Here is a 12,866-nt window from a genome sequence, read left to right on the forward strand (position 1 = left end):
CGAAGCCTATATAATACCTTAACTACGTACTTTAAGATCATTGTTCATTGAGCCATGGAGGGATCAACTAGTGACGTTGTAATGCGTGAAATAATCGAAACCAGAAAAGCGATTCAAGAAAAGTGTAATTTATTAAAAGAGAAACAGAGAAGAGACCGATGAATATTTGAAAATGAAATATCAACCTTTAATGAGCCCATTGAAAGCATTGGTGGAAAAGCAGGAAAAGCCACCACTTGAATTTAAACAATCTCCTAAACCGGAAATAGCTACTTTTGAAACACCCCTTCCACCTCCAAAGAGACTAAAGTTTCTGAGGCTGGAATCGGCTACTACACCACTATCAAGATTAACAAAAACATGGCATGAAGAACTTTCAACCCCAAAGCGACCGGAAGTTCTAAAGTTATCTTCTTCTACTTCTGCTGAAGCAACCAGCCCGCTTCAAGAGGTACGAGAACAAGCACAAACGCCCGAAGGGAAAGAAATTTCAGCAAAATATTTGAAGGAAGTTGGAGAAGTGTCCTCAAAATATATCAAAAAATTTATTAAAAATGAGACCAAGGACTTGGATTAATACTGTCCGGTAGGACAGTTGTATAAGGGTTGATCGTCAAAAACTGCTCGAAAAAGCGTAACGTTGAAAAACACCCAAATTTGATTTTTTTTTTTCTCTTTTTGTATAAAAGATAAAATTCCCAAATTTTCTTTAAAATATAGGGCAAACCCTCCTTTATGACTGTAATTTTTTGCAACAACACAGATCTAATAGATTTCGAGAAAAAAGTTGTTGAAAATGAGCAAAAACGGGATTTTCAAAAATTGGTCTTTTCTTGGTGTTGTTGTTGTTCTTCTTCTTGTTGTTACCTTTTTTGTAAACAACGTACAGCCTAAACGCGCGAACCGATTTTCATGAATGAGGTGTCATTCGATTCGGAATTTTATGTAGATGGGCCTTTTGGGGGACTCGACGCTGCACATCGAATGGGAGAGGAGTTAGCCCCCTTTATGTAAGGCCCCTTCAAAAATTATTATTACTAATTACTCTGTAAATCTTGGCCTGATTATGATAAAATTTGGTAGGATAATAGGGTTAGTGCTCCCCTACGTAACAATAAGCGGCGATCAGCTCTTACACTTGTTAGGGGAAGTATAGCAATCGTTTCAAATTATCAACACGTTAACCGATTTTCATGAATGATGTGTCGTTCGAATCGAAATTTTGTATAGATTTGCACTTTAAAAGTCTCGACGCTATGCCTAGGAGGGGAGTTTGCCCCACCCAAGTAAGTCCCTTTCTAAAACTATTAATACTAATATTTCTATAACGCTTTGTCCGATTTTGATAAAATTTAGCAGGTAGAAGTGGTTAAAGCTCCTCTACGTGGCTGTGAAGTGCCATCATGCTCTTACACCTACTAAGAGAAAGTATTGCAATCGATAAAATTATCAATGAGAACCGATTTACCCCAATGAATTGTCGTTCGATTTAAAATCTTTGCCTCTTTGCCTTTTAGGGAGCAGTACTGTAATTGCAGTTTATTTTTCTTACTCCTCTTAAAAGGAAGTACTGAAATCGCAGTTTAATTTTGTTACTTAAGTACAAATATAAAGTATATACTTTATTTATTTTATTTTATAGTTTATAAAAAAAAAATTTATAATTTTATTTTGTTTCTAATTTTTTATGTTTTTAAATTTTAGTTCTTTTTTATTTTTATTCGATTAGAATGTATATTTTTAGTTTTCAATTTAAGTTTTTAGTTACGTTTAAGAAGAAATTATTTTATTTTATTTAACCAAATTCCATTAGTATAGGGTAGTACCCTGAAAACAAATAAAATTATTCTTATTCTTATTCTTCTCTATTTTCTTTTTACACATACTATATTTATCTCAGAGGATTGAGAATTTGATTTCTACTTCTGACAAAAGTCGTTTGTTTATTACCTAGCTTTAAAATATTAGCTCAATAATTACAATTATCTTTGTTGGTAGCTTGAAAGATACATTCTACATTTTTTTCACAACTCAACATTACAAACTGTTGGTTGTGTGGGTTTCCCCAGAAAACCAAGAGAAGGCATTGAAGTTAACTCTTCTTTTTAAGAGAAAGACCTTATATATTGTAACATTTCAATGTCATTAATTTAATTTATTCTCTTTTTTCAATTTACTAAATCAAACCATTTTTATTGCTCAGGGAATAGCAAGGGATTTTGAACTTGATATACTTCAATGCAGATATGACAATTACCCAGTAGTTCGAATTTTCGAAGTAGTGCAGAATCATATCATAATGTAAGTCTTATCTACAAAGAAAGATTCAGAATGACACTTTTTGTATTAGTAAAAAAATTCTTAATAAATATCTTGGGAGCTGCCGCGAAGGCACTAAAAGAAGGCGCACTTGCAGCGTGTGCCATACTATTAAGAAAGGCTCGTAAAAAAAAACTGTCAATAGAAGGTAAATCGGCATACTGACGCACTTCTTTTATGAAAAATGGCCGCTATCCCCATCCCTTCGAACCCGACTGGGCAATCATCGAATTCGTCGGGGCTGTAAGCCATGCCCCTCAACCCTCATTGCCAACAATCATCAAATTCGACGAGGCTGTAAGCCTCATTATTCCACCTTACCCCACATTCACGCAATCATCTAGTTTGCCAAGACACGCTCTCACCTCCACTTTTGCCCCCTCTCACTGTAAGCTAATTCGGCGAAGCAGTAAGCTTCATACCTCCACCCAATCCGATCCTCAAACAATCATTTAGTTTGACGAGGCTGAAATCCGAACCCACACTCTTGCCCCTCTTATCATCCAATTCGATGGGCAGTTAGCCATGCTCAGCCACCTACTTCACCACCTCTTACCCCCCCAAACTATCTCTATTCCTACTGAAACATACATATCTTTACCTCTTTCCTCTCTACCTCTGCCTAGTTTGTTGAACCCTTGCAAAATGGTGGTCTGAATTGTGTATACCTCCCCCGTTTGCTAATGATGGACAGAAAATAATTTTTTTTTTAAGTTTAATTTTTATTTACCTGGGATTCGATTCTTCAACCTTCACGCTGACACCAGTCAGCCACAATGGTAATCTCGGAACTCTAGTTTTTAAGGCCCTATAATGTTTTAAATTTTATTTCTTTTTTAAAACTTAACAAAAACTTACAGTTTAAAATGTTAAGTATAAGGTTGATTAAACGCCAAAAGGTACACAAATCAGCAAGTAACATGGCGTTAATAATTCATTCATATTATTTAAGTAATTTTACTGCATTAATATTTTTTTGAATTTATTAGAGGTCACAGACCCTTATGCTGGCCAGTTCATTCATAATTTTTTTTTTTATTGATTTAAATCGCGTCAACAGCTGAGGTTATTGGCGCCCGGAGCTTTTTTCAGTGCATTGCCGGCCTCCGGACAGTGTTCTCTCGTTGCAGACAACACTGTCCATCACCGGCCAGTGAGCTGTAAGAAGCTCTTAGGAAGAGAAAATCTAAGGGTGAGCAGCTGGATTCGAACCCGGAACCTCCACGTGGGAATCCAATACGCTAACCGATAGCTAATCCCTTCCCTTAGTTCATTCATAATATTTTATTTTTTGTTATAATTATGATAAAATGTATATTATATCTTCGTAATTAAATAGGTACTTTATTATAGCTTTATTCCAAATTATTCTTCTGATTTATCTTTATTAGGCCCTGTAAGCGCGTAGGGCTTACACCCAGATGCAGAGAGGAAAGCGAGCGTAAACGCAGTTTAAGAATCGATAAGTGCCCGAGTTTGACACCGCGACAAAGTAACGCAAATAAGATAGATGAAATACTTAAAAGAAATATAGAAAGAGAAGGGTAAGAATGCACTTACCTTTGAGGTAGTGTAGAGGAAGGTACTCAGTCTCAGCTTGATGATGAAGATAATGCTGTTGAGGTGATGGCAAAGGAAGAAAACGGAGGAAAGGGGTGTGCTTGTTTGAATGTGTATTGAGTGTGTGTGCGTGTGTTTTCAGCACAGAGATGCGTAGGGGGAAGTAAGGGACAAATAGGCGGAAACAGACCAGAAGTAATCCGTAGAAGGTTTCTAGGAAGTGAAGATGGCTAGCGGTACAAGGGAAGGCGAAGCAGGTATTGAGCCCAGAAGTGCGAGAAGCGGCCGGTGATGATGTGTTGAAGCGGAAGTGCGGTAACAGTACTTGAAGCGAACAGCTGGAGCTTGCAGGTAGAACAGTGCTGTTGTGCGGGGCAATATCCAGAACGGCGGAAGCGACCAAAGGCGTTGTAAAGCAGGTATAGAGGCACATACAAACTTACTCTATCCGTGTCAAAGGCGTGCTGAACTACAGCAGACGGAAAAACCCCACGGTTAAGAGAGAATAGAGAAGGGGAAGGTTGAAACCATGGGAACTGAGAAATAAACAAAACCACAAAATAGCAGAAAAATAAGATTTGGCGGCGACAACAAAGGAAAGATTAACGAAAAAATAACGCGTAAGACGAGAATTGGAATAAGGAGAGAGAGAGAGAGCAATAGAAAAAGGCGAGATGGAGAACTGTCAAACGGTACCGCCGAGAAAGGATGGTACGCGGCTTAACATCCCGCCCGCCCTGAAGCCTCGGCTTCAGTGATTACTGCGTGGGCAGGGGACACAGCTTTACTAAGGTTCGGCGGATGATGCCAGAAGGGGTTTTCACGTCGGCAACGCGGTTAATTGAATCCCGTCCAGGATGCAGGGCAACAATGCGTCCAAGAGGCCACTGGAGCGGAGGAAGATTATCCTGGTTGATGATGACAATAGTCAGAGGCAGGCAGGAACCACTTTGATCGCTGCTGGAGCGTATGCAGGTATTCATTACGCCATCGCTTCCAGAGGTCCTGCTGGATGCGGTTAACAAGTTTCCACCTGGAGAGACGATTGGGATTTACCTCGGTGAGATCCTTCTCCGGAAGAGCAGTCAATGGACGAAACGCTAAGAAGTGCCCAGGGGTCAGTGGCTCGGGATCGGCCGGATCCGAAGAGACGGCGCAGAGCGGTCGGGAATTCAGAATGGCCTCGACTTGGGTCACCACTGTTAGCAATTCTTCATAGGTGAGGCGCTGATTCCCTATGACGCGGGTTAGATGATGCTTGGCTGACTTTATTGCCGCCTCCCATAGACCGCCAAAATGTGGACTGGCAGGAGGAATAAAGTGCCAATCGATTCCCGCCGCAGTAGCAGCGCGACTTCCAGCTTGTTGAAGTTGTGGGTTGTTAAGCAATCGACCCAGTTCACGAAGCTCATTGTAGGCGCCGACGAAGTTGGTGCCATTGTCAGAGAACATCTTTGAGGGCAATCCCCGTCGGGCAATGAAACGATGGAAGGCTGCTAGAAAGGAGGATGTGGAAAGTTCAGAGGCAATCTCGGAGTGCACCGCTTTAGTGGCAAAACAGATGAAGGCAACAAGATAACCCTTGGCGACAGTGGCACCGCGCAATCGCGCGCTAGAGATGGCAAAGGGACCGGCAAAATCAACACTGGTCACCGTGAAGGCGGCAGCTGCGGAAGTGCGTTCGGGGGGCAATGCCCCCATTGGTTGAATTACAGGGCGAGGTTTGGCGGTGAAGCATTTGTTGCATTTTCCGATATGGCGTCGGACCACGTTCCGGCCATCAAGGATCCAGTACTGGCGACAGATGAAAGCATGAGTGGCTAAGGAGCCAGCGTGAAGCAAGCGAAGATGAGAATCATTGATGATGAGTCGGGTGAGATGCTGATCCTTGGGCAACAGAATCGGATGACGAAAACCGTATGGCAGGGAGGCAGCGTTTAAGCGCCCGCCAACTCGCAGAAGACATTCAGCATTGAGGAAGAGATTCAGTTGGCGGACTAAACGTAGCCGGGATTGCGGGTTCCGCGCTTCTTGTACCTCCTTAGCGAGGTGCCGGGTTTGCACAACACGGATGACCTGATGAAGCGCGTGTCGCAGCTCTGCAGAGGTTAGCCAGCCCTTACGAGGAGCGGAAGGATTCTTGCAGTTAAACGCGAAGCGCAGGCAATACGCAGTGATGCGTTGGAGGTGAAGCAATGATGAGAACTGCGAAATGATATCGTCTTCAGGAGCAGTGGTGACTAGTGACAAGCTAACCTGTGGTTTAGCTTCTTGGGAGATCGCGGTTGGATCCGGGGATGCGCGGAGGTTAGGCCAGGTATCCGGAGGATCCCCGAGCCAGACCGGTCCGTTCCACCATAGGGAGTGGCTTTGTAGTTGATGAGGGGCGACGCCTCGAGAGGCGCAGTCTGCGGGTTTGTCTGCGGAAGATACGTGGCGCCAAGACTGCAGGGGTATGAGGTCTTGGATGTCAGCGACCCGATTACCCACAAAGGTTTTCCAACGGTGACTTTCGCCACGTATCCAGGCCAGAGTGACCGTGGAGTCACAAAAAACAACTACTAGCGCTTCGAGACAGACAAGCATGCGAGTGCGCACAGCGTGCATCAATTTGGCTAGGAGATGGGCTCCGCAAAGTTCGAGGCGTGGCAATGATTGCGTTTTATTGGGAGCAACTTTAGATTTAGCCGTCAATAGTTGCACTTCAGCGGGGCTCTGGCGGGAAGAGGTGCGTAAATAGACGACGGCGGCATAACCTGATTCGGAAGCGTCGCAAAACCCGACCAAATAATGTTGGGCGGGTGGAGCAGGGTCAGGCAGCATTCGGGGTATCCGGATGCGTCCCAGCTCGGGAATTTGCTGCTGGAACGCGTGCCAGGGTTCCACTAGCTCAGGGGGGAGTCTCTGGTCCCAGCCTACCTGAAGCCGACAAAGATCCCGGAAGAATATCTTTGCCCTAAAAGTGACGGGTGTCAGCCACCCGAGAGGATCAAAGATCCGCGCCATTTGGCTGAGAATTGTTCGTTTAGTTAGCGCGGTCTCGGAGAGACGAACAGCGTAAAAGAAGTTGTCTGAGGCGGGATTCCATCCCAACCCTAAGATCTTAAGTATTGGATCTCGATCCAAGCATAGGGGATCTTCAGAAGCAGTGGGGCGGCAATGATCCGCGGGCAGATCTTGTAGAAGGGCAGGGCAGTTTGATGCCCACTTCCTTAGCTCAAAGCCGCCCGCCATGAGGAGTCGCTGAAGCTGAGAACGAAGTTCCTGCGCCCGTTCCTCAGACGATGCACCGGTAAGTATGTCGTCGACATACACCTCGTGAAGCAGAGTAGTCTTGGCTAGGGGGTATTGATCCCCTTCATCCGACGCGAGTTGCTGCATGGTTCGCAGCGCGAGATAAGGCGCGGAAGAGACGCCATAAGTGACAGTATTTAAGCGGAAGGCCTGAACGGGTTCCTGAGCGGAGAACCTCCAAATAATGCGCTGGTAGTCGCGATGCTCAGGGGTCACAAGGATCTGGCGATACATCTGCCTTATGTCCGCCGTGAATACTACGCGGTGCATCCGGAAGCGCATCAAGAGAGTGGCGATGTCCGCCTGGAGTTTAGGACCAACATGGAGAAGGTCATTAAGAGAGCGGCCATTGGAGGAAGCGCAGGATGCATTGAAAACCACCCGCAGCTTGGTAGGCGGGTCGCAATGGCGGTGAACGGCATGATGCGGGATGTAGAAGGGCGTAGCGGAAGATGTTTCATCCAACGATGCAGGTTCCATGTGGCCCTGCTCCAGGTAGTCTCGCATAAACTCTGTGTAGGCGTCGCGAAGTGGGAGGTTGCGAAGTAAGCGTTTCTCCAACCGCATGAACTGGTGTGTGGCATCGCTAAGAGAGACCCCCAACTCATGGGAGCGAAACGGAAGAGCGACTACATAGCGGCCAGTGGAAGTGCGGGCGGTGGATTGCGTGAACATGCGTTCACATTCGCGTTCATCAGCAGTGAGCGGGAGGTTCTCCGGAACCTTGTCTAGATCCCAGAACCGTCGCACAAGGCATGTAAGCTCTTCTTCCTCTTCAACTTGAGCGGACAAAGGAGGTAGAAGTTGAGGTGCGGCTGCACATTGAACGCCTTTACTCAGTGTGGGCGGAGCCTCGGTCTCAGCGGTTTCTTCCGAAGCCTCGCCCGGAGACACAGATGTCGAGAGGTTAGAAGGCCGAGTCACCGACTCTGGACGAGCCCTCGCCCGAGAACGAAGCCGGTTCGCGGGAGGCGGAAGAATAAACCGTACTCTCTTCGGTCCGAGAGTAGGCTGATAAGGACCATAGAGGACCCAGCCAAGCGTGGTGTTAAATGCGGCCGGGGCGCGGGGAGTGCGATGGATATGTCCAGAGCGAAGCAGGCACGGGAGGATATCGTTACCGAGTAGAATCTCGACTTCTCGCGGATGATTGAAGGCCAAGTCGGCCAAAGGCAAACGGCGGAGATGTGGCCATTCACCGAGGAAAGGCATTTGCGGAGTGGGAGGAACGATGCTATCCAAGACTGTGGCATGTACTACCAAGAGAGGAGGATCAGCGTGATGCATGAGCGTGAAAGTGGTGCGATAGCGCGACCGTAAGGGTGTATTTGATCCCGGAGTCAGTAAATCAGTATTAGCTCGAAACAGCGGTGATCCCAACCGCTGGGCGCAGCGGAGTGTGATAAAGGTTTGATGACTGCCGGAATCGAGCAGAGCGCGAGTGATGCACTGACGTCGTTCGTGGCAAAGGTGGACATTGGCGGTAGGCATGAGTACAGAAGCGGGGACTGGAGTCACGTTGACAGAGAAGCAAGGCGGAGGAAACCGTCAACAAGAGGGCGACTGCGACGTTCGAGTTCGTACGCGACCGCGGGTGGCAGCGGGAATCGGATCCTCTCGGTTAGGCAGCGGGGAAGGAGTTCGCGGAGGAGAAGGGCAGTCAGCCCACCTGAGGGGGGTCGGAGGGGAGAGAGGTCGCGCCGTCGTCAAGGCCTGAGGTGAGGGTGTCCGGCGTGAAGAAGAAGAGGTAGGGCGCGGAGACGGGGATAGAGAAGATGGAGACCGCTTCTCCGCAGGTGGCGGCGACGCCGGTTTAGTTGGAGTAATATCGATTCGGCGGTCCAAATGGACCAGCGTGTGATGCGCTTCCCCGCAATAGTTGCATCGATGAAGAGAGCGGCACGCAGAAGTTCGATGCGCCACTGATAAGCAATTTCGGCATAACGCAACACGATTAACGTACTCGCGGCGATGTGGCACCGATAGGGCCTTGAATCCTAAACACTGACGGATGGAGTGCTTGCCTTTGCAGTATTCTCAGGTATAAACTTTCTGCGTGGTAGTGGAAGCCGCGTACTTCACGGGGGGCGTAAAGGGTGACGATGGCCGAGACGGGGCCCGCGCGGGTGAGCGCGCCTGGCGAGATGGAGGAGTAGCGCAGTGGTAAGGAGGGGCAACCTGCGGGGCATGTAGAGTGTCGCGCAAGAACGCCTTGAGGTGCCCCACCGTGGGGAATTCTACACCCACGTGGGCATTCTCAAAACGGTTACGGGTTTCTCCATCAAGGTGGCGAGCCAGCAGCGCGAAGACCAAGAACGCGGCTAAATCGGGAGCCTGAATCTCGAGCAGGGCCTCCGCACATGCCACGCCCTGGGACAGCAGCAGCTGGATATGTTCAGCAGATGGTGTGGCAGCTGGAAGGGGCATGTCCAGGAGCCTAAATAATAACTGCTGCGCTAACTGCCGGCGGTTATCGTAAGCGTTGAGTAGCGTAGCCCAAGCCGCCTGAAACTGCCCCTCCCCCAAGGGGATATGCTGTATCGCAGCCCTGGCTTCGCCCTGCAGGGCACTGCGTAGATAGTGTAAGCGCTCCACGTCTGAAAGATCCGGTTGATTCGCCACCAAAACGGTGAAGGAGTCTCGAAACGTGACCCAATGCCGAAAATTTCCATCAAACTGGGGCAGCGGAATTTGAAGAAGGCGAGCGGTCGGAAAATGTGTAGTGGAGGGAGAGGAGGCGGGGCAGGCTTTCGCTATTGTTTCAACAAGGTGCTGATAAAGTTCCCGCACCTGTTGAACCTCACCCACCAACATCTCGTCAGTGAGGCCATCAGGGGTTGAGTCCGCATCGAGATAGATCTCAGCCCGACTCCGGAAAGTGACAAAGTCATCCTCAATAAGAACGCGCCGTGACGCGAGGAAACTTGCAGTCAGTTCCGAGTCCTTGCTTCGCTAGAGGAAGGCCTCAAGATGGCGATTGAAAACTAGTTTAGCTTCGCTAATTAAGCGGGCAAATGCAGCTGAGGATAAGGAACCTGCATTGCCCTTTCCCCTTTTTGGCGCCATAAAAGCGGTTGATTACTCAGAACTAATGATGCGGAAATAGTGGACTGTATAAGCGTATATCCGGCCCGGAGGACCAAAATGTAAGCGCGTAGGGCTTACACCCAGATGCAGAGAGGAAAGCGAGCGTAAACGCAGTTTAAGAATCGATAAGTGCCCGAGGTTGACACCGCGACAAAGTAACGCAAATAAGATAGATGAAATACTTAAAAGAAATATAGAAAGAGAAGGGTAAGAATGCACTTACCTTTGAGGTAGTGTAGAGGAAGGTACTCAGTCTCAGCTTGATGATGAAGATGATGCTGTTGAGGTGATGGCAAAGGAAGAAAACGGAGGAAAGAGGTGTGCTTGTTTGAATGTGTATTGAGTGTGTGTGCGTGTGTTTTCAGCACAGAGATGCGTAGGGGGAAGTAAGGGTCAAATAGGCGGAAACAGACCAGAAGTAATCCGTAGAAGGTTTCTAGGAAGTGAAGATGGCTAGCGGTACAAGGGAAGGCGAAGCAGGTATTGAGCCCAGAAGTGCGAGAAGCGGCCGGTGATGATGTGTTGAAGCGGAAGTGCGGTAACAGTACTTGAAGCGAACAGCTGGAGCTTGCAGGCAGAACAGTGCTGTTGTGCGGGGCAATATCCAGAACGGCGGAAGCGACTAGAGGCGTTGTAAAGCAGGTATAGAGGCACATACAAACTTACTCTATCCGTGTCAAAGGCGTACTGAATAGTGATGGACTATTAGAGCGGACTCGTTCCACTGGAACGAGTCCGATGGTGGAACGAGTTGATTCAAATCCCTATTTTTAAAAAAAAGTGATTCCGCCCCGCCCCAAAAAATTGAGGCAAATTAAAATGAAAATAATTAATACTGTAGTCGTTTACACTAAAATAAAACTGACTTAAGGCTACTATGTAGAAGTTCACTGACACATTCCAACTTGTAAGAGGAATCCACACCAAAATACAAAACCTGCCGAGCTTAAATACTGATACTTGAAGAATAAAATAAGTTCCAAGGTTTTTTTAGAATATCAATTCTAAAATAATATTCATTTTATTATTTTGTTAATTTCTAAACAAAAGTAGGGGTCGATCTAAGACAGGGAGTCGAAGGAAAAATAATTTCGTACCCAATATAGCGAACCTTGCAAAGAAACACCAGGCACACCCATCTCATTAATTAAAAAGCAATGCTGTAGTTACTTTACTTATATTTTAATATTTTATTTTACATATAGAAAATACTGTGTGCTTAATCTTTAACTTAGCGGCTGGACGCTCTTTCTTTTATCTTCATTGGCGAAAGTTAAATCGTGTACATCTTAATACGACGATCAAAGTAATACTGAGCTAAAAAATAGTATTACCTAACTGGATTACTTACTGCTGTATCCCTCCCACTCTATCACCTACTTCACAAACATTCGTCGATTGGAAATGGGTTGTAGTTTAATATTCGTTTCATTTGAAAACAAAAAACATTATAACGCTTTCTCAAGATGTTTTTAATTTTTAAAAATTTGTTTTTGTCCATTACTCTTATAATATACGAAGAATTTCGAATAAAATATAATATACAAACACAGAATGATCTAGAGTGCAGGTGGAGTCAGTCGTCGTTGTCATGGTGATGGAACCGTTTAACGACTCCGGCCCAACACCAGCAATTTCATTGGTTAAATCCACTGGAATTGGTGGAGTCAAATCCGGAGTGATTTAAATCCTTTTGAAACCGGACTCGTTCCATTTTTTCGTTCACTGAATCTAGCCAATAGAAAATGCTGGAGCTGGAACCGGAGTCGTTAAACGGTTCCATCACCATGACAACGACGACTGACTCCACCTGCATTCTAGATCATTTGTGTTTGTACATTATATTTTATTTGAAATTCTTCGTATTTTACAAGAGTAATGGACAAAAACAAATTTTTAAAACTTAAAAACATTTTGAGAAAGCGTTATAATGTTTTTTGTTTTCAAATGAAACAAATATTTAACTAAAACCTACTTCCAATCGACGAATGTTTGTGAAATAGGTGATAGAGTGGGAGGGATACAGCAGTAAGTAAACCAGTTAGGTAATACTATTTTTTAGCTCAGAATTACTTTGATCGTCGTCATGACATGTACACGATTTAACTTTCGCCAATGAAGATAAGAGAAAGAGCGTCCAGCCGCTAAGTTAAAGATTTGGCACACAGCTTTTTCTTTTTGTAAAATAATAAGCTATTTTAAAAGCTTGATATTAATTCATAGTAAATAAATATTTCTTTCTTTATGAGTAATTATCATTTTGTTTGAAGGGTTATAATTTTTTTTTATGGGAATAATTTCCTACCCATTTGCGTTTTTCTTCTTGAATCAAGTTAACTCCGGTGGTCAAGCTAGATAACGACAAAACTGCAGTTGCTTTAATTTTTATATTTGACTAGCCTATTTTTGTTAATATTTGGTTACGTTGTTAATTTTATATTTATCAAATCAATTGGAAATTAGGGAACTACTTAATGTGTGTTAAAGAAATATAGTTTTGTTATTAACTGGAAAAGCTAACTTTTAATGATTTATTTAATTACAATGCGTGACATTTGTACTAATGCATAGGGTAAGTACAGACTGGAATCAGTGAACGAGTTGTT

The 12,866-nt window shown here is 45.3% G+C and overlaps 2 protein-coding genes across 2 annotated transcripts in view; one reads left to right on the forward strand and one right to left on the reverse strand.

The window, feature by feature from the left end:
• The first annotated feature begins 2,097 nt into the window (after nt 1–2,097).
• The window catches only part of LOC141455265 (adenylate kinase 9-like), a 569,192-nt gene continuing 558,423 nt past the window's right edge, over nt 2,098–12,866 (forward strand). The window contains exon 1 of the mRNA XM_074130177.1: nt 2,098–2,301. The gene's annotated coding sequence lies outside the window, so the exon portion shown is untranslated. The remainder of the gene's footprint in view (nt 2,302–12,866) is intronic.
• On the reverse strand, nt 4,783–8,664 carry LOC141455255 (uncharacterized). Its single transcript, XM_074130165.1, has one exon. It carries the CDS (start codon nt 8,662–8,664, stop codon nt 4,783–4,785), a length of 3,882 nt encoding a protein of 1,293 aa, XP_073986266.1.

Source organism: Rhodnius prolixus, unplaced genomic scaffold, assembly GCF_049639745.1.
Source record: "Rhodnius prolixus isolate KJV_2025 unplaced genomic scaffold, Rpr scaffold_39, whole genome shotgun sequence".
Taxonomy (NCBI): Eukaryota; Metazoa; Arthropoda; class Insecta; order Hemiptera; family Reduviidae; genus Rhodnius; species Rhodnius prolixus.